This window comes from Prosopis cineraria, unplaced genomic scaffold (genome assembly GCF_029017545.1).
Source record: "Prosopis cineraria cultivar Desert tree isolate PC_DT_omini unplaced genomic scaffold, ASM2901754v1 PC5, whole genome shotgun sequence".
In the NCBI taxonomy this organism is placed as follows: Eukaryota; Viridiplantae; Streptophyta; class Magnoliopsida; order Fabales; family Fabaceae; genus Prosopis; species Prosopis cineraria.
Genome location: NW_026555336.1, coordinates 34,750,213 through 34,772,037, shown reverse-complemented (window position 1 = coordinate 34,772,037; position 21,825 = coordinate 34,750,213). Strand labels below are relative to the sequence as shown.

The 21,825-nt window shown below is 32.6% G+C and overlaps 2 protein-coding genes across 4 annotated transcripts; one reads left to right on the top strand and one right to left on the bottom strand.

Annotated features, from left to right (window-relative positions):
* The first annotated feature begins 4,591 nt into the window (after positions 1–4,591).
* Positions 4,592–6,881, top strand: LOC129311812 (protein SHORT HYPOCOTYL IN WHITE LIGHT 1). Of its 2 annotated transcripts, none has more exons than XM_054954283.1 (4): positions 4,592–4,850; positions 4,934–5,143; positions 5,680–5,698; positions 6,618–6,754. In XM_054954283.1, the coding sequence occupies exons 1-4, from the start codon at positions 4,686–4,688 to the stop codon at positions 6,701–6,703; spliced, it is 480 nt and encodes a 159-aa protein (XP_054810258.1). In that variant the 5' UTR covers positions 4,592–4,685; the 3' UTR covers positions 6,704–6,754. The 2 variants fall into 2 exon arrangements, with proteins under 2 accessions (XP_054810258.1, XP_054810257.1); XM_054954282.1 differs by having other exon boundaries at positions 4,599–4,850; positions 5,680–5,745; positions 6,618–6,881.
* Positions 6,882–7,170: 289 nt separating this feature from the next.
* On the bottom strand, positions 7,171–10,180 carry LOC129311811 (transcription factor BHLH089-like). 2 transcript variants are annotated; one of them, XM_054954280.1, is made up of 7 exons: positions 10,000–10,180; positions 9,489–9,889; positions 9,086–9,283; positions 8,717–8,782; positions 8,423–8,491; positions 8,227–8,298; positions 7,171–7,719 (listed from the first exon to the last, which is right to left on the bottom strand). In XM_054954280.1, the coding sequence occupies exons 2-7, from the start codon at positions 9,834–9,836 to the stop codon at positions 7,600–7,602; spliced, it is 873 nt and encodes a 290-aa protein (XP_054810255.1). In that variant the 5' UTR covers positions 9,837–9,889; positions 10,000–10,180; the 3' UTR covers positions 7,171–7,599. The 2 variants fall into 2 exon arrangements, with proteins under 2 accessions (XP_054810255.1, XP_054810256.1); XM_054954281.1 differs by having other exon boundaries at positions 9,489–9,881.
* Between the last annotated feature and the right edge of the window lie 11,645 nt (positions 10,181–21,825).

Sequence of the window (21,825 nt, the reverse complement as noted above, 5' to 3'; positions counted from 1 at the left end):
GGTGGAGGCTCACTCTCAATCTCTAGTGTTTATATCCAAGTTGTAAATTTGAAAGTTCAGACTTAATTCAACTTAATTAGTTTTAAATTAAAAAATATTTATAAAATTTTAATCATTAAGTTAAGACTAATCACACTTCACTCATGATGAATGATTAGGATGGAGAAAATGTTTTCTAAATTTAAAAAAAGTGATAATCATGAGGTTTGAGCATCAAGTTAAAATTATTTATAAATAAAAGAACCCTTCTTCGATAAGAATTATCATCAGCATCAACAAACTATCAGTCAAATTCTTAAATTATACGTTCTTTATTTTTCATTGTATGGCCAGCATAATCCCGCCACCTCTTTTTTTAATTAATGTATCTTTACTTTTTTACATTTACATTAATTTTTTGTCACTTCGCATTCTCACATTTGGATGAACTGTAATAAGAAAGTTCAAATTCTCTGTATTTAATTAGAAGGCAGGTTTTTTTATTCTTTTGAGACCTCACTTCTTCTATCTTTTTAAAACCTTGCGTTTCTGATACACCACCCAACACTTTTTTTCGTTTTTGTTGAACACCTAGCATTCAGGATCTTTATTATATTGCAGATGAGCCTGTTGGAGTATCTGAATAGCACACTGGCTATCACTTTCAAATTGGCAGAGTGCCAAGCTCGTTGTCCCAGAGTTTTGCACTTGACATGCTACGTACTGGAGCCGAGGTTCCTGCACGCTCCCATGAGCCAATTCCCCGAAGAGTCTCGAATAATGCTACCGGCTCATACAACTAATGGTAGACGACTTGCAAGCACCGCCACAATTTATTTTAATGCCTCCAATGGGAGTGCCTCCCAAGCTACAGGCTCTTGTAGGTAAAGTTAGGAATACAGGCAGGCCCAACTTTTAAGTACTTGACCCTTATGGGTTTGGTCAGAGCCTGAACCTTAAAACTCAATTTGTTATTTTGACCCTCATTTTTCAAGCTCGGCCCTTATATTCAAGGCTCAGGACCGGACCGTAAGCCCTTTTTTAAAAATAAAAAAACTAAAATAAAATTAAACATTATAAATAAATTAAAATATTCTAAAAGTAAAAAAATTAAAATCATCATAATTTTTTAGAAATTAAATAACACACATTTAAAAGTCTATTAATAAAATTTAAATCTTAGTTAAAAAATAGTTCATTTTTTTATAAATATACAAACATAATAATTATAAAAAAATATCATAAATTTTAAATTATACACTGATATTTATTAAATTATATTAAATTAATTTTAGAATAAATTAAAATTAATAATAATATAATGTGTGTAGAATCAGGTGAGCAGGTTATTAACTTCAAATACATGTTTCACTAAAGAAAATAATAATAATATAATAGGGCTTGAAGGGCCATCCGAGCCCGAGCCCTATTTTACAGGGTTTATCAGAGCCAACCCCCCAAGCCCGATTACTTTAAAAAAAATTTATTTTCAAAGCCCGAACTCTTATTTAAACAGGACTTCCAAACTCGGCCCTCCAAATTTGGCCTTTATTCCCGACTCTATTGTAGGTGCAAAAAAAAAAAGGCTCGCAAGAGCGACATGCCTAAAAAAATAAAATATTTTTAATTGAATTTAATTTTTAAAATATATGTTTATATTTTAAAATTAAAATTTATATTATTTATTTTTAATTTGTGAACATTATAATTTGTATTTTGAAAGAATATGAAATATTATAAAGTAAATATTGAATTTTTAAAATTTTAAAATAGCAAATATCGAGTTTGCGTCTATATGACTTGACTCCGCCATCTCCCGGCTCTAGTTACATAACAACTTCTTATTAGGATAATCCCAAAGTTTCCAACACGTGTCTCGTCTTTTTGGTATTTATGCAGCAGTATTGAATTTTGGACTCAGAAATCTTAAACTTGAAATAGATAAAATTATTTCTATTTATTTTGAATCTAAACTATAAATCAATATATAACATTGAAATTAAAATAAGATTACTGTGTTCATAGAAAAAATAAGATTACTACATATTTATTGTAATTCTTGTTTTGCATGAACTTTTTATGTTTCAATTTTTCACACCCATAAGTGTGAAAAACTATAGTTTAAAATTGAAATTTGATGAGATAGAAATGAAATAATTTTTATTGCTGATTTTGCATCTTATGCTGTTAGTATTATCTCATTTTTATTATAAAAATATTTTAGAAAATTCAAATGAACATCTTTTACTTTTATAAAAAATTGCATTGAATTACCATTCTTACTACAGTTTTTTACTGTTTTTCTACTGGACCCCCTAATTTAAATTGTTTAAGTAATTTTAAAATTATTTTTTCATTTAATTTTAACATGGATGATAAGTTCTGAAATCTTACATTTTGTGAAGCTCATTTTTTCATTGTTCTTTCTACATTGTAATTTCTGTAATGTCCTTATACAATGTTAAAATCTCATGGTTTCTTTATTGCCGTGGCGTCCTCATGATGTGAATTTTCAAAAAGAAAAATTAGGTTGTAACTTCTCCAAAGTATTATGTCACTGCTTACAACAAATTACATTTTTAAATTTTTGAACCGTGTAATTCTTTTAATGTTTTTGTCCAATATTTAAATACCAATTGGTTGTTTTTCTTTTCCGATGAAAAAACACCGATTGGTTGTTGATTGCGTCAACCTTTCTCCAATTTTCTTTCTACCCACTCCGTTAAAATAAAATAAAATATTTTTAATTAAATTACATAACTAATAAGTTAGTTAATTTTTAAAAATCCACGTCATCTTTTCATGTATGTTTTTTATTTAATAGAGCATATCACTTAGAGATTAATGTTTCAATAATTTATTTATTATGAATATTTTTTAAAAAATTCATTAATTATATATTAAAAAATGAAAATACCTTATATTTTTTAAATTAGTCCCAACCTATTGTGCTTTTAGACCAAATTTTTAAAAAAGTTTCAATTTTTAATTCAAGATTAATAAATTAATGTTTTCAAAATTTTAAATTGCAGGTAACATTACATTTTAAAATTATCTTTTAAAAATATATTTTTATTAAAATATTCAATGAGGTAATAAATTTTTAAATAAAATAGAGATGGGGTTATAAATTGTGGAGTCATTTATAGTTTTGGATGTTTAATGTGTACAAATATAATAAAATTTAAAACTTAGAATGAAATATGCTATTTAAATTTTTTAAAATGCACATACTCCCTCAATTAAAAAATGTAAAATATTTTTATATTTAATTTTACTTTTCAATAAAGTAGTTATTTCTCTTCAAATTAGCCCTAACTTTTTATATTTACTCATATTTAATAAGATACTTTATCTCAAAATAAATATAAAGTAATTTATTTAATAGGAATTTTTTTTGGGAGGATAAGGCAATGATTACACCTTAAAATATTAAAAATGTCTTATATTTTTTAAGATTTAATTTCTCAAAAAATATTTTACATTTTTAAATAAAGAGAGTATATAACAAGTTATCAAATAAAATGTGTTGTTATCTAAATTATATGATATTTTGGCCACTGATCGTGACTATTTCAAACATTTTAGAGACTGTATTTTTTAAATTATCATTTTAATATTTACTAAATATTTTACTTTCATTAGTTTTGATAATTTATTTGGTACTTTGGCTTACGGCAAAATAGGGATTTCAATTACTTCAATTTTTTTTATACATATAGATCAGAGGTTAAAAGTTTATAATTGATTTTCTTACTCTTTTCATTTTTCACCTTCTCTTTGTTAAAATTTTATAATCTTATTTGTCTATTTCTTTAAAATTTAATCCATTAGAATTCCCTTCGTTCTTTTCATTCCTCCCAAATCAAATAGAAGATTAAATTTTCCATACATCGCACAGGTGAAAAATCTAGTTTATATGTGTTCATGTTATGAGCAGTATCAACTATGTATCAAATGTGAGATTAACCAGGAAAAAGCTGGTAAAAAAAAAAAACCTCAGAAAAATAGGCCAAGCTGTAGTTCATTAACAACATCTAATCAATATATTTTATCCGTTAAAAATATAAGATTTTTTTTTCTGGAATTAGATTTTCAAAAGAATAAAATAAAAGATATTTAATTTTTAAATATGTAATTAATAAGTACTTAATAATGAGACATCTTATTAAATAATAATTTTCTATTAAAGATAATCAACTAATTTATTAAAAGGTTTTATTCAGTGAAAAATGTTTTATAATTTTAATTGGAGGAAATAACACTTAATCATTTATCAATCAATGGTCTTTCGGCTCAAGGGCACCAGAACCCATCTTAGAAAGGAGAGGATGTGGTTTTGAGCTTCGGACGAGTGCGTCTCCCACTTTATGAAAAAGGACACGGTTAGAGGTGTATTTAAAAGAAAAAAAAAACAAATATAACAGTTCGTATGTTCTAAGCTCCATAAATTGCATTTTTTTTTTAAAAAAAAAAAAATCTAAGCAGCATGAAAGGGCCACGTGAACCAAATCGCAAGTCCGACCCAATTTCAATCGGACTATGAACAGCCCCCTGATTGTTTACCTGCTTGAGCCCATGAAATAAAGTTTTTCTTCTGTTTTTCCCCTGAAAGCAGATCTGCAGATGATCTGTTTGAATTATTAATAAAAGGTGAAGTACTCTGATTTAAAAAAAAAAAAAAAAACGGAGCTCCTGTTTCAAAAATGGCAGTAGCTTCTGCAACTTTAGCCTCTTTCATTGATCTCACGCCACATCCATCGACCAAGCTCCTCCGCTGCTCTGCGACGCTACCCATACCCGCAACACTTGTTTGCCGATTCCACTACGGCTCTTGTTCCAATCTCAGAGTCAGTAATTGCCATGGCAAGGTATGCTATTAAATCTGCTTCCTGTGCAAGCAAATACGCATTTGTTTTAGAATTGAGTTCACCGTTGTCCCACTTCTTCTTAGTTGAACAATTCAACTGAAGGAGAACCAGATGAAATTGACGAATCCCTATTTGGTGGCTATGACGGGGTTGAGGACGACACCGACGATGAGGAAGCAGAGAACAGTGTCGACTTGTTGATTAGATTCTTACGGAGCATGTTTAGGAAGGTCTCTAAGCGAGCAAAGAAGGCTTCGCGATCCATTTTACCAGCAGTAATATCGCCTCAGCTTGTAAGTTTCGGTTTTGAAGAAGAGCTTTTGGAAATTTCGATTCTAAATGGACTTGCTTAGTTTAGCAATATGGGAATCAGCAATTACTATTTTGTTTCTGACGGGTTTAACTTCTGCATTGCTTAAAGCTGCGAAATTGTGTAACTCATTGGTAATCTGAGAGGAATTTGCCTGTGCTGATGCAATTTGATGACTACTAAAGTTTTGAACAAAGGAAGTTACTTGAAAGGTCAAAAAGGAACTATTGCTTTGATATGTAGCTGAAAATTTCTTAAAGATGGAGTTTCAAGTTTCTAGTTTTATTTTGGCGATCGGTTGCATGTTTTGTTATGAACCGGAATCTCTCTTACAAGCTTTGCCTTACATTAGACTTGTCTGGTATCTCTTAGCACTGAACTTTGTGTCCTTGTTCCTTTGATTTGTTCTGCTTCCTGCTGCTTGTCTGAAAGTTGATGAGCTGATTTTTTTTTTTTAATATTTAAAATTTATTATTGGCTTCTTTCTCCTAATTCTTTCCTTGTGGATTGGGAATTCAGGTTTCTTTTGCAGTTGACGGTACGCTGCTACTTGCTTCACTTTCTATTGTTAAAGCGTTTCTTGAGGTAATTTTTTCAATCAATGTCTTTGTATGGTCTAATGGAGAGTTTAGGGTTACCTCAAAGTTGAAACCGTTTTTTTTTTTTTCAACTTCACATAGAAATTCTCTCCTTTATCATTTTATCGTATCAATCCTCGATTTAAGTATGCAGAAATGAGCAACGTCTGTGATAGAGATTGTAATTGCAGGCTCTTCATTGTACTTGCACATCATATATTCTCTATGACTTGGAGTGCGTTTGGTTGAGGTCGAAATAAGTGATGAAAATGGGAGGCTTAAAATCTGGACTCAATTAATTTTTCTTCTGGACTCACGATTACTTATAACTTACTGGATCCAACATTATGGAATGATTTGAGAGTGGAGTAACATTCGTTTTCACTCATAGGCCTCTGCTTCTTGGGACGAAAATGAGGTGAAACTGATTAATCGCTCTCTATTAGGCACCAAGCAAGTGGAAATCAAAACCCTTTCGTCTCTGTCCATTTTCACGCCCTTCTTAATTTCAGTTTTTCTGTGCGAAGAACAATCTATCATAACAGATAATGGTGCAAGCCAAGAAGTATGTAAATTCCATCTTTCTGTTTAAGATAAAGTGGGCTATTGTTAGGTATTTGTAACTTGTTACCATTTTCTTTAGCCTTGGTTTCAATACCTTTGAATATTGAAACAACATAAGGATACAATAGGATCTTAAAGAGATGAAAGTAAATTGAACAGAAGAATCAATGGTAACTTTATCATTTGAGACATGTAGGATCAATAAGCGAGGATAATAAACTTTAGTTTTGGCATTTCTCAATGTTTACTTTGAAAAGTATTCATTGCTGTTCTGCATAAAGGACTTGACAATTGGCGCATATGAATTAATCGTAGGTGATATGCACGCTTGGAGGTACTGTATTTGCTGGGATTTTGTTCCTTCGAGTGATCTGGGCAGCAGTTGCTTACTTTCAGTCTAGTGGAAATAGCTTCAACCAAGGTGGAAGTTCCTTCGGTGCCGTAGCTTAGAGCTCTCTTTAAGCTTTAACACAGAATTCCCTTTGTAAGTTTAAATCCTACATTCTTTGCTTCTGCGCTACTTTGTAATGGGCGAAGGCTATGAATATGATATCGTATATATGAAGTAGAAATTACTCATCAGGTTTTTAAAACATCAAAGTAGAAATTAGTTTCCGCAAAAAGTGATCAGATTCAATGTATAGACTATAGTACTCGTTTTCATTTTTTTAGATGAATAATCTTAGATTTGACGAGACAAAATTTTGTTCAAATCTATTTTTTTTTTTTGAAAAAAGCTAAGAAATAAAAATAGCGGTGTAACGTTCAATCTAACAATAATATTTGTAACTTTGTTGGGAAACGCCACTTGTGTCCACGCGGCGTGTTAACTCGTCAATATTGAGTTATTTGTACGCACTCACAAGGATTTCCAAAAGGAAGATTCGAAGTCATATTAGCTTTACTTTATTCAACATAGCGTCACAAAGAAAGAGCAATGTTGAAACTGTTGCACGAAATATGTAAGTATTGTGTATTCAGGAGAGGCAGCCTTCTTTCACAAGAGCAATACTTTAGAGCTAAAATATTACAAGGAAAGCCTGCAGAGTCCGCTGTGCTACATTTTCAGCGAACGAATTCGGTTTCCAACACGGTAGCAAATGGAGATGCTCATATATATACTAGCTTGAGATGGTCCTGCGAAAGACAATACCAGCTCCAGCCTCCATGCATGCATGACCCCGAGTTAAAAGCCTGGAAATGAGGTGTACATTCTACACTCCACACCTTGAGCATGTGTCTTTTCGCAGAGGAAGGAAGTTCTGCATCTTTATGTATTTATTACCAGATTTATGGTTTAATGTCTTCCAAATCCACCTCCAACCTGCATATGTAACCACTCCGGTGAAGATCCCCGGCTGAACTGATCTCGTCTAGCTTGAGGACCAATTGCCATGTCAAATGTTTGTTGACCAAACTGTATCCAAATAGACGTTTCATAAGAATCAAGATTTTTGCACTGTTGATGATGAACCTAACTTCACATATCATTCAACTCCTGAACTTCCTATTTTAGTAACCTTTTTCACATGAGGAAGGTTCCTAGTCAGAGATATCATTCACTATTCAGTATAAATGCAACATGTATTTGTATTGCTGAACTACTCAATCCTGGAGAACACCTAGAACTAGAAGATATCATTCTTGTCTAATAAACACACCTGCAAGGCTGCAAACCAAAGATACATGGGATGCAAGATCATTCCTGTTTACTAAGTTTTTCTCATGTTACTGTTTAAGCTATACAAGAAAGTTTGGCTCTTCCATATATCCGCATAATATAACCAAAGGAACAAAATACAATCAGTGTTCTATCAACCATCGACATTCAATACTTAAAACAAACGAATTAAAGAGAGCTTTCAAGCAATTCAAGCTTTTTAAAGATTCGATGTAAAGTCCAAAGACGTTGTAAAAGACTTACATCTTTAGGAGGGAAAACTTCAACACCAGGGTTAACTCTTGAATTTACAGCTTCAAGCTTCATCGACAAGAACTGTGTCGTCCAATTAAATACAAGGCTCAAGTTCAACTTCGAGATCCATAAATAAATGTTGGAAAAATCATAATTAGCAGGCCAAGATTCTTTAAAAAAAGAAGGAATCAAAACGGTGTCATACCTCAACTTGGCGCTGTAGTGACTGAATATAATTAATTATCTCATCGAGGACCAACGCTTTCCCAATAACCTGAACCGAGAAATTGTCTTATTTTAAAATTTCATTAGGAAGCAATGAAGCAAGGCAAACAGAACCAATCGTGGCGAAGGATTTTCAGTTGTCTACTCAATAGCCTGGATATACTAGTACATACATACAAACACCTTTTCCTTCCTTTCAAGTCATTTTATTCAGATTGGAAGAATCACGGGTGACACAGTGAAGAAAAAAACTCATCAAGTACTAAAACCATACCTTGTTACAACCAGGAACCAACTCCTGAAGAATTTTCATCCTCTCGCTTATCTTTTCCCTCCTAGCCTGTTCCAATCAGAAAGCCTAGCAAGTTAGTCTACCCCTCCATAAATAACCAATCCCTTCATCACAAACTCATGATAAAGGGTTATAAAACTACAGTACAATTTTTCATTTTCTCCTTTTAGGATCAAGACCATGGAAATGAAAATATAACCAGTAAATCGTTGAATCAATTAGAATGCTTTGTTCATGATCAGTAAGCCACAAACGGTTTTAAATAATCAATGACCGATACGGTTCCAGTACCAGATCAAGACTAAATACAAAATATCTAAACAATAACGCGATTGAGCAGAGGAAAATTACTCTTTCCGCTAGACTGTGACTATCAGTAGCTTGACCCCTTCTAGCCCGTACATGGATGTAAGCTGGTTTCGGAGGCTCAGAAGCTGGTTGAGTGCTTTGCTCCGCTGGATTTTCTGAATTGGTTTTTGTTTCAGCTTCAATTTCACGGCTCTCATTCCTATTCCCTGATAATTTAAGCCGTTTTCCGTCACCATTATTCTGCTCAATTCAATTCAAATTCAGAATTAGTAAATGGATGAATTCTAATAAAAATAACTTCAGATCCATTTTCTTTATTCTAATTTTTTTGTACCATTAATTTTTTTGCCAAATAAAACAGTGGTTAATCTCACTTTATTGGATTAACTTTGAAATGGTTCTGAGACATATGGTAGATCATTGAGCAAAACGAACGAATGATTACCACGCCATTGCTATTGCCAATGCCAACGTTGCTGGTGGTGGAGACGTCTTTAGCCAATTCCTCCTCGGAATCGCGTTTCTTCTTACTGACCCCATTCGCTCCCTGCTCCGAACAGTTCGGATCATTACCCGGGACATTCCGATTCGGACCCGACGTAAAATCACCAAAGTGCCCCAAATTTTGTCCAAACTGCGGCTTCCTCAAGCCCAACCTGCCTCCAGACTCCCCGAGACCCGCACCGCCGTTCATCGGGAACTGCCAGATCTCCGCCAAGTTATACGACGCCGTATTAGCGTTTCCATTCGCAAACGAACCGTCGTTCATCATATTGATTGCCGCCGGATCCATACCAACACCGCCGATGAACTTTTACTCAAACAGTCAACATCCACCCTGCATCGCTAGCGAATAGCTTGAAGAGTAAGAGTGCTATTCGAGAAGCTTCAGAACAACGAAAAGGTTGCAATTATGCACAGAGAGAGAGAGAGAGAGAGAGAAGAGAAGCTCCAACTTGCAAGGTCGTCTTCGTGTTTGATCTCCATGGACAGTGGAGGATGATGCGCCCGGCGTGAATACTTATATCTCATTCATCCCTCACGCTGTTTCTGAGACAGAGACCTCGAGAGCAGCGTACCAAGTCACTTCCAGTGAGGTTTTTCTCGCAGGGTCCAGCATTTCATGCTTTCTCACTCTACATATCTGATTTATCTGTCTCTCATCAGCGCGTCTTCCCCGATTACCCGCCGTCCGATCGCACAACTATACCACTCCAGTAGAAATTATGAACCGTCCATTGGGTACACGAGACGAAATCGAGCCCAACGTATCTGTCTTTTAGCATAACATGAAAATTAAATCATTAAACCTAATTTAATAAGATATTTTATTTACAATCAATTGATCACCATACAATGATGATTTTAATAATATTTTTTCAGTTAAAAAATGTAAAATATTTTTTTACAAGTTTTAATATTAAAAATATAAAATATTTTTAATATTTTAATGTATAATTAATATATTTTTTTAAAGTTTTCATAGTAAATAAATAATGTTATATTTATTTTAAAATGAACATTCTATTAAATAAAAATAAATATAAAATATAATATTAATTTAAAAATAATTAATAATTTTATTAAAATATGAGATTTAATTAAATATACTTTATCCTTTTAAGCAGAAGGGGTAACTCTTAAAACAATGTGGTCACCTATTTAACTGCAGTCCAATTGATTTTCGGCACCTTACCAGTTACCATACGTTGGTCACAATAAAGCTTTTCGTATTTAGCTAATATAATAATATATAGTGTACTTTTAAATATGGAAAAAGTAAAAAAGAATAATAAATTTTAAAAAAGCTGTATGGTAAACTTTTGTAAAATGAAAAAATGATTATGATGTTTCAGTCAATTGGTTTAATTTTACAAAAAAATATATATAATAAAAAAAGAAGCCCCATACATATATTTGGTCGCGTGTGATTTTCTTTATTTTTTGAAAAAAAGAAAGAAAAGTACAAAAAATGACAGTTGATTTTTAGACTTTAGCTGGGCAAAGTACAGATACGGTGTACAAATGTTTAGGGGGAAAGAGACAGCGGTGGGGTTACAGTGGTTATCCTATGATTTAGGGGGAAAGTTATGGGAAAATTAATGATGGCTTTGATTTGGAGATGTTAATGATGATTGGGGGTAGACTTATGAGAGTGATTTATAGTAAAGCATTAGGGGAAACGATGATGAGCTGGGGTCAGCTCAAGCCTTGAATTTTAGGATAAATGAGGCCCACCGCCAAAATGGTCCATTATGGCCTGAATTAGATAATGACATTAATCATCTAATCTTGTCTTCTTGCATGCTGGGTATGTTGGGTTTTCTACATAGGTAAGTTGAGTTTTTCGGACTTATCCGTGTTAAGACATGCTTTTAAGTTTACCTCTATATATTATGAGATATTAGTCAAAAAAATTTTCACGATTAACTTCTGTTAGTTTTTTCTCTTTCTTTAGATTTTATTTTCTTTTTTTCATGAGAAATGCATTGTTTAGAAGAGTTGTTTCAAAAGGGAATAACAATTAGGTCTTAGATAAATGAATTGATGATTTTTAAATTCTAAAAATAAAATTTAAAAAAATAAATTATAAATATCAATTTAAGTAATTACAAATAAAAAATTTTATTACTATCTAAGGCTCTATTTAATTGGGTCTCCTCCACCTTACCAAACAAGGAGAGGGGAAGGGCTCCCCTTGTTTGGTAAGGTGGAGGCCTCCAAAAATTGTCTACTTGTAACTTGATTGTGCTTCAAAGCTGTTGCTTTGATCTAAATTGAGTGTTGTTCTTCCAAGGAGCACATACTGAAATATACTCACCGACTAATGGACCTTGGAAATAGATCAAGCAGCTGTTGAGACTTTGTTATTTTACAAACTTGTAATTGTCATGTTGAGGATGTTATTGTTAGTCAAGCTGTATTTAATTGAGAAAAGTTGTTTGGCCATCTTGTTAGCTCTTGATCAGTTTTTGAATTATTTACTTATAAGTAGGGCTTCTTATGCTGTATTTAAATGCTGCTGAATGGTAATCTTATATTTTTAAATTTGAAAAATGACAAATAATTTTACTGTTTTCTTAAACTAGCTCCCTTTAATTTGTTTGGTTCTCATTCACCCTCAACTTCTGTCTTAAGAAGTCAGAATGAAAGTATTTACTTTCGATTTGTTTTGGGACGTCACTTCTTGATCTTGTTTGACAAGGACTAAGACTGAATGATGATGCCAAGTGCCATTTTAGTATCAACAAATTTCTGCATCAATGTAATCTGACCTCTCTAATACTTTTAGTCATCCTCCAAGCACCTTTTAGTTTCAAATTATACTAAGATCAGTCTTATAATTGTAATTTCACCAATAGATAATGCTATCATTTGTGGCGTAGGCATAGAATGCACAACCCTTGAAGGAGGTCATTGTATAATTTGAAACTAGAGGGATTGCACGCATAAAGTTCCTTTAATGCACAAGGAAGAGGGAGATCAATGTAATTGGTTAACTTTCATCCCTTTTGCCTCCTCTCCCTTCCCCTTCCCTCCCTTTCTCCTCCCCTCCCCTCTTTTAGGACCACCTCAATATTGGTAAGTTGAATGTGTACCACACGAGTTTGAGACTCAATAATTTTTTCTCTTACAAACATAAGTTTGATATCAAAATGCTTTGTACAATTGAAATTTCGGTGGTTATTAGCATAATATACTGCAAATTTATTATCACAATAAATGGTTAGAGGATGTGATATTGACTCAACCAGGCACATGTCAGATATCAACTTCCTCAGCCATATAGCGTGACGTGTAGTCTCAAAACAAATAATATACTCAGCTTCTATAGATGAAACTATTGTAAGTGTCTATTTCACACTTTTCTAAGAGACAGCTCCTCAAAACAACATGAACATGTAGTTGGTTGTGGATTTATGATCATCCAAACAAGAGGCAAAATTCAAATCTGAAAAGCCAACAATTTCAAGATCTTCTGATCCCTTAAAGTCATAATCAGAATACCCAATAACCTCAAGAGAATTTGACCTTCCGTAAGTCAACATATAATTCTTCATACCTTAAAGATACCTCATTACTTTCTTAACAGCCTTCCAATGATCCGGACCTAAATCATTTAAGTATCGACCCAGCACTCCAATGGCAAAGGCTATATCTGATCGAGTACACACTTGAACATACAAAAGATTGCCGACAACAAAAGCGTATGGTATCTTTCTCATTTTAGCCCTCTTCTTATCATCCTTGGGACACTGTAACTCTAATAATAGCTCACCTTTTTGTACAGGAGCAGGTAAGGGAGAACATGAATCCATTCTAAATTTCTTAAGTACCTACTCAATATGGGTGGTTTGTGATAAACCAAGAATACCACGAGATCTATCACGATGAATCTGTATCTAAAAAATGAAGGAGGCTTCACCCATGTCTTTTGTGTCAAAATAGCAAGACAATAGGTATTTTATTTCATTGAGGAAATTCAATGAATTACTGGCTAACAAGATATCATCAACATAGAGAACAAGAATGGCAAAATTATTCCTATCAAACTTCTAATAGATACACTGATATGAGACATTCTCAGCAAAACTGAGTGAGGTGATAAATTCATCAAACTTTAAATATCACTGCCTAGAGGCCTATTTTAGCCCATAGATGGATCTCTTTAATCTGCACACTAGATGTTCTTTACTAGATTCAACAAAACCATCAGGTTGTGTCGTGTAAACTTCTTCATACAAATCATCATTCAAGAATACAGTCTTAGCATTCATTTGGTAAAGATCAAGATTAAACTGTGCAACTAAAGCCATTATAACTCTAAAAGCATCTTTGATGGATATCGAAGAGAAGGTCTCTGTGTAATTAATATCTTCTTTTTAGTTGTAGCCCTTAGCTACAAGTCTGGCTTTGTATCTATCAATTTCACCTCGAGCTTTTCGTTTTGTTTTAAAGACCCACTTGTAACTCACTGGTTTAAAATCCTTTGGTAGCTCTACAAGCTCCCATAGGTGATTGTAGTATATAGAGGTGATTTCTTCACTCATAGCCTCCGACCATTTAGAAGAATGCGAGCTAGAAATAGCTTCTTGATAAAATATCGGGTCTATACTATCGATAGAATCTAAATCAAATTTCTGTAAATACATCATGTAATTATCTAAATAATAGACCTGCGAACCCTTTGAGACCGTCTTGATTCAACAACCATATCCTCATCACCCTCTAAAGGTAGTTTATATTCAGCTTCATCTTGATCTACATCATTATTTCTGTCAACATGAGGAATTGCCACGATAATCATAGGCAAAATATTACTTTTGTCATGTAAAGTGATATGCCTAGGTACAGAGCTCCCACTATTTAAGGCATTTTCAAAGAAATAAGCTCGGTCAAATTTAATAACCCTGGTAGTGTGATTTGGATAATAGAATCTGTACCCATGAGATTCGATGCAAAAGAAACCATCAATAGTTTTAGCATCAAGCTTCATTTGTTGTGGATTGTAAGGTTTTACCTGTACTTTACAACCCCAAACTCGTATTTGTTTTAGCGCAGTAGTCCTTCAAAAATATAACTCATATAGAGCCTGCTGACTTGCTAGAAACTTGATTTAAAATATAAACAACAATTTTAAGTGCATCACCCTACAAGAATTTTGACGGTAAGGAGTGACTGATCATGCTTCTAATCATATCCATGAGAGTATGATTTCACCTTTCTGTAATGCCATTCTGTTGTGGGGTGCCAGGCATAGTACATTGAGCTTCAATACCATACTTTTGAAGGTACAAAGTGAATGGCCCAAGATTCTTACCAGTCTTAATATATCTCCCATAAAATTTTCCTCCTCTATCAGATCTCACACATTTGATCAACTTGCTAGATTTCAATTCGACTGCTGCCTTAAAGGTCTTGAATGCATTAAAAAACTAGCCCTTTTCATGCAAGAGTTCAATCCATCCATGACGAGAGTAATCATATATAATGGTGATGAAATATTTGAAACCACCCATAGCTGGAGGTATGATAGGTCCACAAATGTCAGTATGAATTAGGTCTAAAGTGTTTTCAGACCTCTTTACCCCTTTGGTTCTAGTTCTAGTAGGAAATTTTTTCTTTATACAATCAACACAAGTATCAAAATCTGAGAAATCAATGTCTTGTAAGACACCTTGCTTGGCCATGTGTTTTAATCGCTTTATAGAGATATGACCTAAATAACGATGACATAACATAAAGGAATTATCATTAGACCTTTAATGTTTATGCCCAATAGTAGCATTGATATGGAGATTAGGAAGTTCAAGTGACCAATCATTCAATCGATATAAACCATATATCAAGGAAGCACAACCAACATTAATGGAATCAGAATAAATATCAATTTTCTCATTTCCTTGGAAGAATGAATAGCCACAGAGATCCAATGCAGAAGTTAAAATTAAATTCCTTTTCATATAAGGTACATAAACAATATTATTCAAATTTAAAACATGATCGAAATTTAAATACAGAGAAATATTTCTAATACATTCAACTGATGCCTTGCTTCCTGCTATGTCAAAGACCGACCTTTGTGTCTCACTTGGAACCTTCTCATTTCTTAGCCCCCGTTGAGAATTCACAACATGTACAGTGGCACCAAAATCCAACCACTATTCAAAGAAAGTTTCAATGGCGTTAGATTTAAAACAAACTAGAGCTAGAGGGGCAGTTTGAAGAATTATACCTTTACTTTCTTGTTTGTTCTTCAATTTGAAGCAATTAGCTTTAATGTGACCCAGTTTCTTACAATAATTACATAACCCCTTAAAGGGTTTCTTCTTAGGCTTCTCACTCTTATCACCATCCTTTTTAAAAGTTGGATTATTAGACTTTAAGGCCTCATGCTTCTTCCCTTTTTTCTCATACGACCCTCCATATTTGCTGCTAGAGCCATGAGAAATATAGTTTATTGAGTGAGAGAAATTCTTCTTAATAGCTTTCTCTTCTTGAGTGACTATTGATATCATCTAGTCAACAGATCGTTCAGCCTCTTGTAAGTTGTATGAAGTCCTCAAGAATGCGTACTCCGATGGCAGTGATTAAAAAACGCGGTAAACTAGTATATTTTCACCCTAATCAATTCCATATGATTTAAGCTTGTTATAGTAATGAACAAATTTTAAAATGTGCTCCCTGATACCAAAAACTTTATCATATCGAGTATTGTCAAGAAGTGATAAATAGTAGTTCTTTTGAGTCTTGTCAAGCTTCTTGTATTTGTTACCAACAGCTTTCAAGTATTCCATTATAGTATCCTTTTTAGGAATGATGTCCCTAATTTCCTTTTCAGTTGTGTACTTGATGATCGTTGACAAATCCGGTTGGACTCAATCTTCCAGAATTATATTTTTAGTTTTTTAAAATTATATTTTTAGTCAATCTGCAGAGATAATGGAGCAAAAGAAAATGAGTTATGTCATTTGCGGTTATCGACTAATCGACTTACAAAGATTAGATCAATAATTGTTTAATTAATTAATTAATTAATTTCTATTATCTCTGACTCAGTCAGTTAAGAGATAGGAAATAACTAACGGCTACTCGGCTGTGAGTTGGGCCTCTGCCCATTAGGCTCACTTATGTGGTCCACCTATCATGCTTCACACAAAATTATAAAGACTAATCTGTTTGAGCTTGTTAATTAATGTTAATCCAATAAATAAATATTCCAATACTTGTGACATGCATCAGGATTACTCGAAACATGTGTCAAGTCATAACATAATGTGTGTCTATATATTACCAACACACATGCATATTATCAACACACACATATGTTTGTATGTATGTGCACCCATGCATGTAATTGTACATAGTATGAACTGTTGATGAGTTGATGGGAACACAAAAAATAACGAGCAATCGAGAGAAAGCGATAGAACTAACTACTGCCAGTGGCAACAATGAAAAGACTAACCATACTACGTACTCAGTCAGGAGTCAACATCTCTTGCAAGCCCCAACGCGACGCTGATCCTGACCTCTAGACACGCTTCCAGTTTTTATTTTTTAATTTCAATTTGAAATTTTTAATAGTTTTATTCTTAACTACAGATCTATTTTCGCTTTCAATTTCTTTTTTTTCCTTTCTCTCATCACCTATCCTTCTTCCCCGTCCCACAGTAGAGAGTTGCATGTAGTTCTTCTGTATGTATTTGGTTTTCTGTTAGCAAAAATTAGTTTCTAAAAAATTTATTTAATCAGTTTAGTAAAAATTAATTATTATAACAAAATTTATATTTAAATATATTTTTTAAAAATCATTTTAATAAAATAAAAAAATTTGGATTGGTATTAATTTATGTTTTTAAAATTTTATTTTAAATGTACAATACCAAAAAAATTTATAATGATTTTTAATTTTTATTATATAAATATAATATATTATAAATCTTTTTAAAATGTGAAATTTTTTTAAAATAAATAAAATTTGATATGTTAAATAATAAGAATAAAAAGCATAATTTATATCTTAGAAAAAATTATATCATAAAAGTCCAACAGTCATCAATACTAAAAATTAACATAATTAACTGTTTAATCTATAATGTACAATTTAGTCTCTAATTGATCACAAACTCTATTCATCCCTTTATCAAAAACCACATTTAAAACTATACTTAGAATTGAGGATGGAGATGCATGGTCGTTAGTCGTTATTATCATCATGAGAGTTAATCATATTTTCATCTTCAAAATACCTAAGGTCAAAATTAGTTGTAAATTTTTTTCTAATAAAATTATGTATAACCATTATTGCACTAATTATATGAACTTATGTTAGAAATGCATAATTAGGCATGTGGTGTGAATTTGTTTTTTCAAACCTCAAAAGTCTTTTCAATTGCGCACCTTACACTTAAAAGATAATAGCTAAAAATCTCATTATTGTTTGCAAATCTAGATGAATTTTTGAATTTTGTTTTTGATTCATGATAATATATTAGTGATATGCAATTGTATGTCACTCATAAATCATACTAGTGAAAACTTATCAACACTATTTAATTTTTTAAATATGAAAATGTTTAATCTTATCATTTTTTATGATAAAAATGGGAATTGTTAGTTTATGTATTTGATTTTTTGTGATAATTTAAGATGTCTAAAAAATTTAACAAACCATATTTGATTTGATTTGGACAAATGATTATATTTTTTTTTTATATTTTTGATCTACGATAGTATATTAGTGATATATATATATATATATATATAATTTTATATCACTGATAAATTATATCAGTGAAAACTTATCAATATCATTTAATATTGTAGATATGAGATACTTAATTTGTCATTTCTTTTTTTTCCCCAGAAGAGGGTCAAATGAAGCTCTCTCCTATCTTCAAGTATTTAAAAGAAGTTTTTCAAATAACTCATGTAATAATTTAAGAAAGCATAAGGGACCAAATTAATAAAAATTAAATTTAAAAAAATTAAATTAATAATTGAGGAAAACTTTAGGGATTACATGTCTCATTATCTCATTTCAAATTTAGAAACTATATTATGCATGACTATAATATATATATATATATATATATTGAGGGGATATTTCATATTTGTAGTTGGTGGGTCTAATTAATTTGGTGCGTATAGGAGTTAAAGCAAAAGAAACAGCTGCCAAAGTGAGAGTGATGAAATTACAGCAAAGAAGAGGCCAATCTCGTTTCCATTTGTGACATCAAAAATAGTGAAGCATATATAATGCCCCGAAAGCTACCTCCCTTTCGTTCCTTCATCATTTAGATAACTACTATCTCATCTCCATTATCATCCCTCTTGTTTCATCGCTTTCTTTATTGCCCATCCCCACTTACTTTCTCATCACATAACAAGGACGTAGAAAAAAGAGGAAGCAATTTTCACAAATATGGACCTTACGTTTCTCATTTTATTTCTCCCTCCTTCAACGATACAGGCTATTTAGAAGTATATTAATTTACCTCAATTACAATTAAGTTGCTTGGAGATAGAAATAACTCTTATAATTATAACGTCAACAACAACAACAACAACAAGCCTTTATCCCACTAAGTGGGGTCGGCTACATGGATTGCAAGACGCCATTGTGCTCTATCATTTATTAAGCTTTTAGAAATATTATTAATTAAGAGATCACGTTCAACAACTTCCAAAAGTGTTCTCTTAGGCCTTCCTCTACCTCTCTTAATCGGACTCAAAGTTATATGTTCCACTCTTCTCACTGGTGCCTCCCTTGATCTTCTTTGTACATGCCCAAACCATCTCAACCGATTTTCTACCATTTTTTCCTCAATAGGTGCCACCCTCACTTTTTCACATATGTGCTCATTTTGAATTTTATCTTTACGTGTATGTCCGCACATCCATCGTAACATTCTCATCTCTGCTACTCCAACTTTATGCTCTTGCTGTCCCGTTACCCAGCATTCACTACTATATAACATTGCCGGTCTGATAGCAGTACGATAAAACTTTTCTTTAAGTTTATTAGGCACCTTACGGTCACAAATAACTCCTTTAGCTTTTCTCCAATTAAACCACCCAGCTTGAATTCTATGTGAAATATCTCCACTGATTTCGCCATCATTTTGAATAATGGCTCCCAAATATCTAAACTTTTCCACTTGAGGTATAATTTGATCTCCCAATTTCACTTCCAAATTATTTTCGAATAGTCCTTTATCAAATTTACAATATAAATATTCCGTCTTACTTCTACTCAGACGAAAACCTTTCGACTCCAATGTCCTCCTCCATAACTCAAGTTTGCAATTAACCTCTTCTCTTGTCTCTGCTATAAGAACTATATCATCCGCGAAGAGCATACATTTCGAGATTTCCTCTTGAATATGTTCCGTCAAAACATTTAAAATCAAGTTGAACAAATAAGGACTCAGAGATGATCCCTGATGTAGTCCAATCTTTATAGGAAAATCCTTTGTTTGACCACTAAGCGTTCTTATACTAGTTTTTACCCCCTCATACATATCTTGTATGGCTTTAATATAAGCAATCCGTACTCCCTTTTTTTTCCAACACTTTCCAAAGCACTTCTCTTGGTATATGGTCATAAGCTTTTTCCAAATCAATAAAAATCATGTGTAGATCTTTATCTTTACAACGATACTTTTCCATTAATCCCCTTAGTAGATAAATCGCCTCTGTAGTTGATCTACCTGGCATAAAACCAAATTGATTCTCAGAAATACTTGTCTCCAATCTCAACCTGTGCTCAATTACTTTCTCCCACAATTTCATTGTGTGGCTCATGAGTTTAATCCCTCTATAGTTAGTACAATTCTGAATATTTCCTTTATTTTTATAAATAGGAATTAATGTACTTCTCCTCCACTCATCAGGCATTTTCTTGGACCGTAAAATCACATTAAATAACTTAGTTAACCATCTCACCCCTTCTTCACCCAAACATTTCCACGCTTCGATAGATATACAATCAGGTCCGTTAGCTCTACCATTAAGCTTCTATAATTTCTCAGCCACGGGCTTATTAGTTTTTGTTCAAAGACATGAATTTGCATGCAATTCAACTCAATTCTTTGCTGGCCTAAATTTACCATTTTTTAAAGAACTGATAAAAAGCCATTACAAAAATGAAATATAACATTGTGTGTGTAAGTTAAATACGAGTAATAAAAATGTACTTTTACCATTTGTTTTTTTTTTACTATACCTTGCATAGTTGGGTGCAATTAGATCACATTTCTCTATTGTTGAGTTTCCTTTTAAAAAATCCAAGTGCAAGAATATACGAGTAGCGAACGGCTTTGCTATAAAGAGGGAGTCGAGGTAAAAAAAAAATAAAGAAAATAGTGCATCAAAATGAAAAATATACAAATTCCACTAATATTGTTGCAGACATCGGAGAATATCATTTTATAATTACTTTTTTGGCCATATTTTGATGCAATTAGATTTTAAAGTGTATAGTGGACGCGTAAAGACCAACATGAGGAAATGGCTCCTCATATAATCATCGATATCAAGATACAGTGAAATTTATAACAAAACCATATTACGTATAAGTTGCTACGTATTTTAAAATTCGTGCAAAACACGTTTCAATGATATTTAATACGTTGCTAACATGTGGAGGAAAAATCACATTGGTTGTACAGCCAGCTAGCATGTCACGTGCTAGCTAGATTACCTCAAATAGAGATTGCTCCAGTTTTGTGTCATTTCACGTAACACTGACTTTTTCTCGGGCTGGCAAAATCAGCTCCTTTATTTTGATATCCAACAAGAATCTTTACTGTTAAGTCTGATCGATAAATAGTTGAAAAGCATCGACCATTTCCCGTCAGTGCATGATATATATATATATATATATATATACTGCACATGATTAATAGGTCCGGTGCATGCATGATCTGTTTCATTTGTCTCTCAACAAGTTTATTCCAAATGGTCAGACAAATATTTAGCAGGTTTGAGGTGGTGCTGTTAAACATAGCTTCATGGATCTCAAAGAATGTGGTTGGAACTATCAAAATCACGTTTTAGTACGTAGCATCAACAATATTTTTGTTGTCTGTATCAATTCAAAATCATGTTTTCACACGTAATTCAAAGCGTGATTCTAACCAGGCACGAATACATTATGATATGGGCACTAAAGCAGTTTTCCATAGGATATTCAATCCCATATATACGCTTGCCAGACTAAAATTAGTATAGTCATGGTGAAGCCATGACCTGTAGATTGGGGGATGAAAAATCTT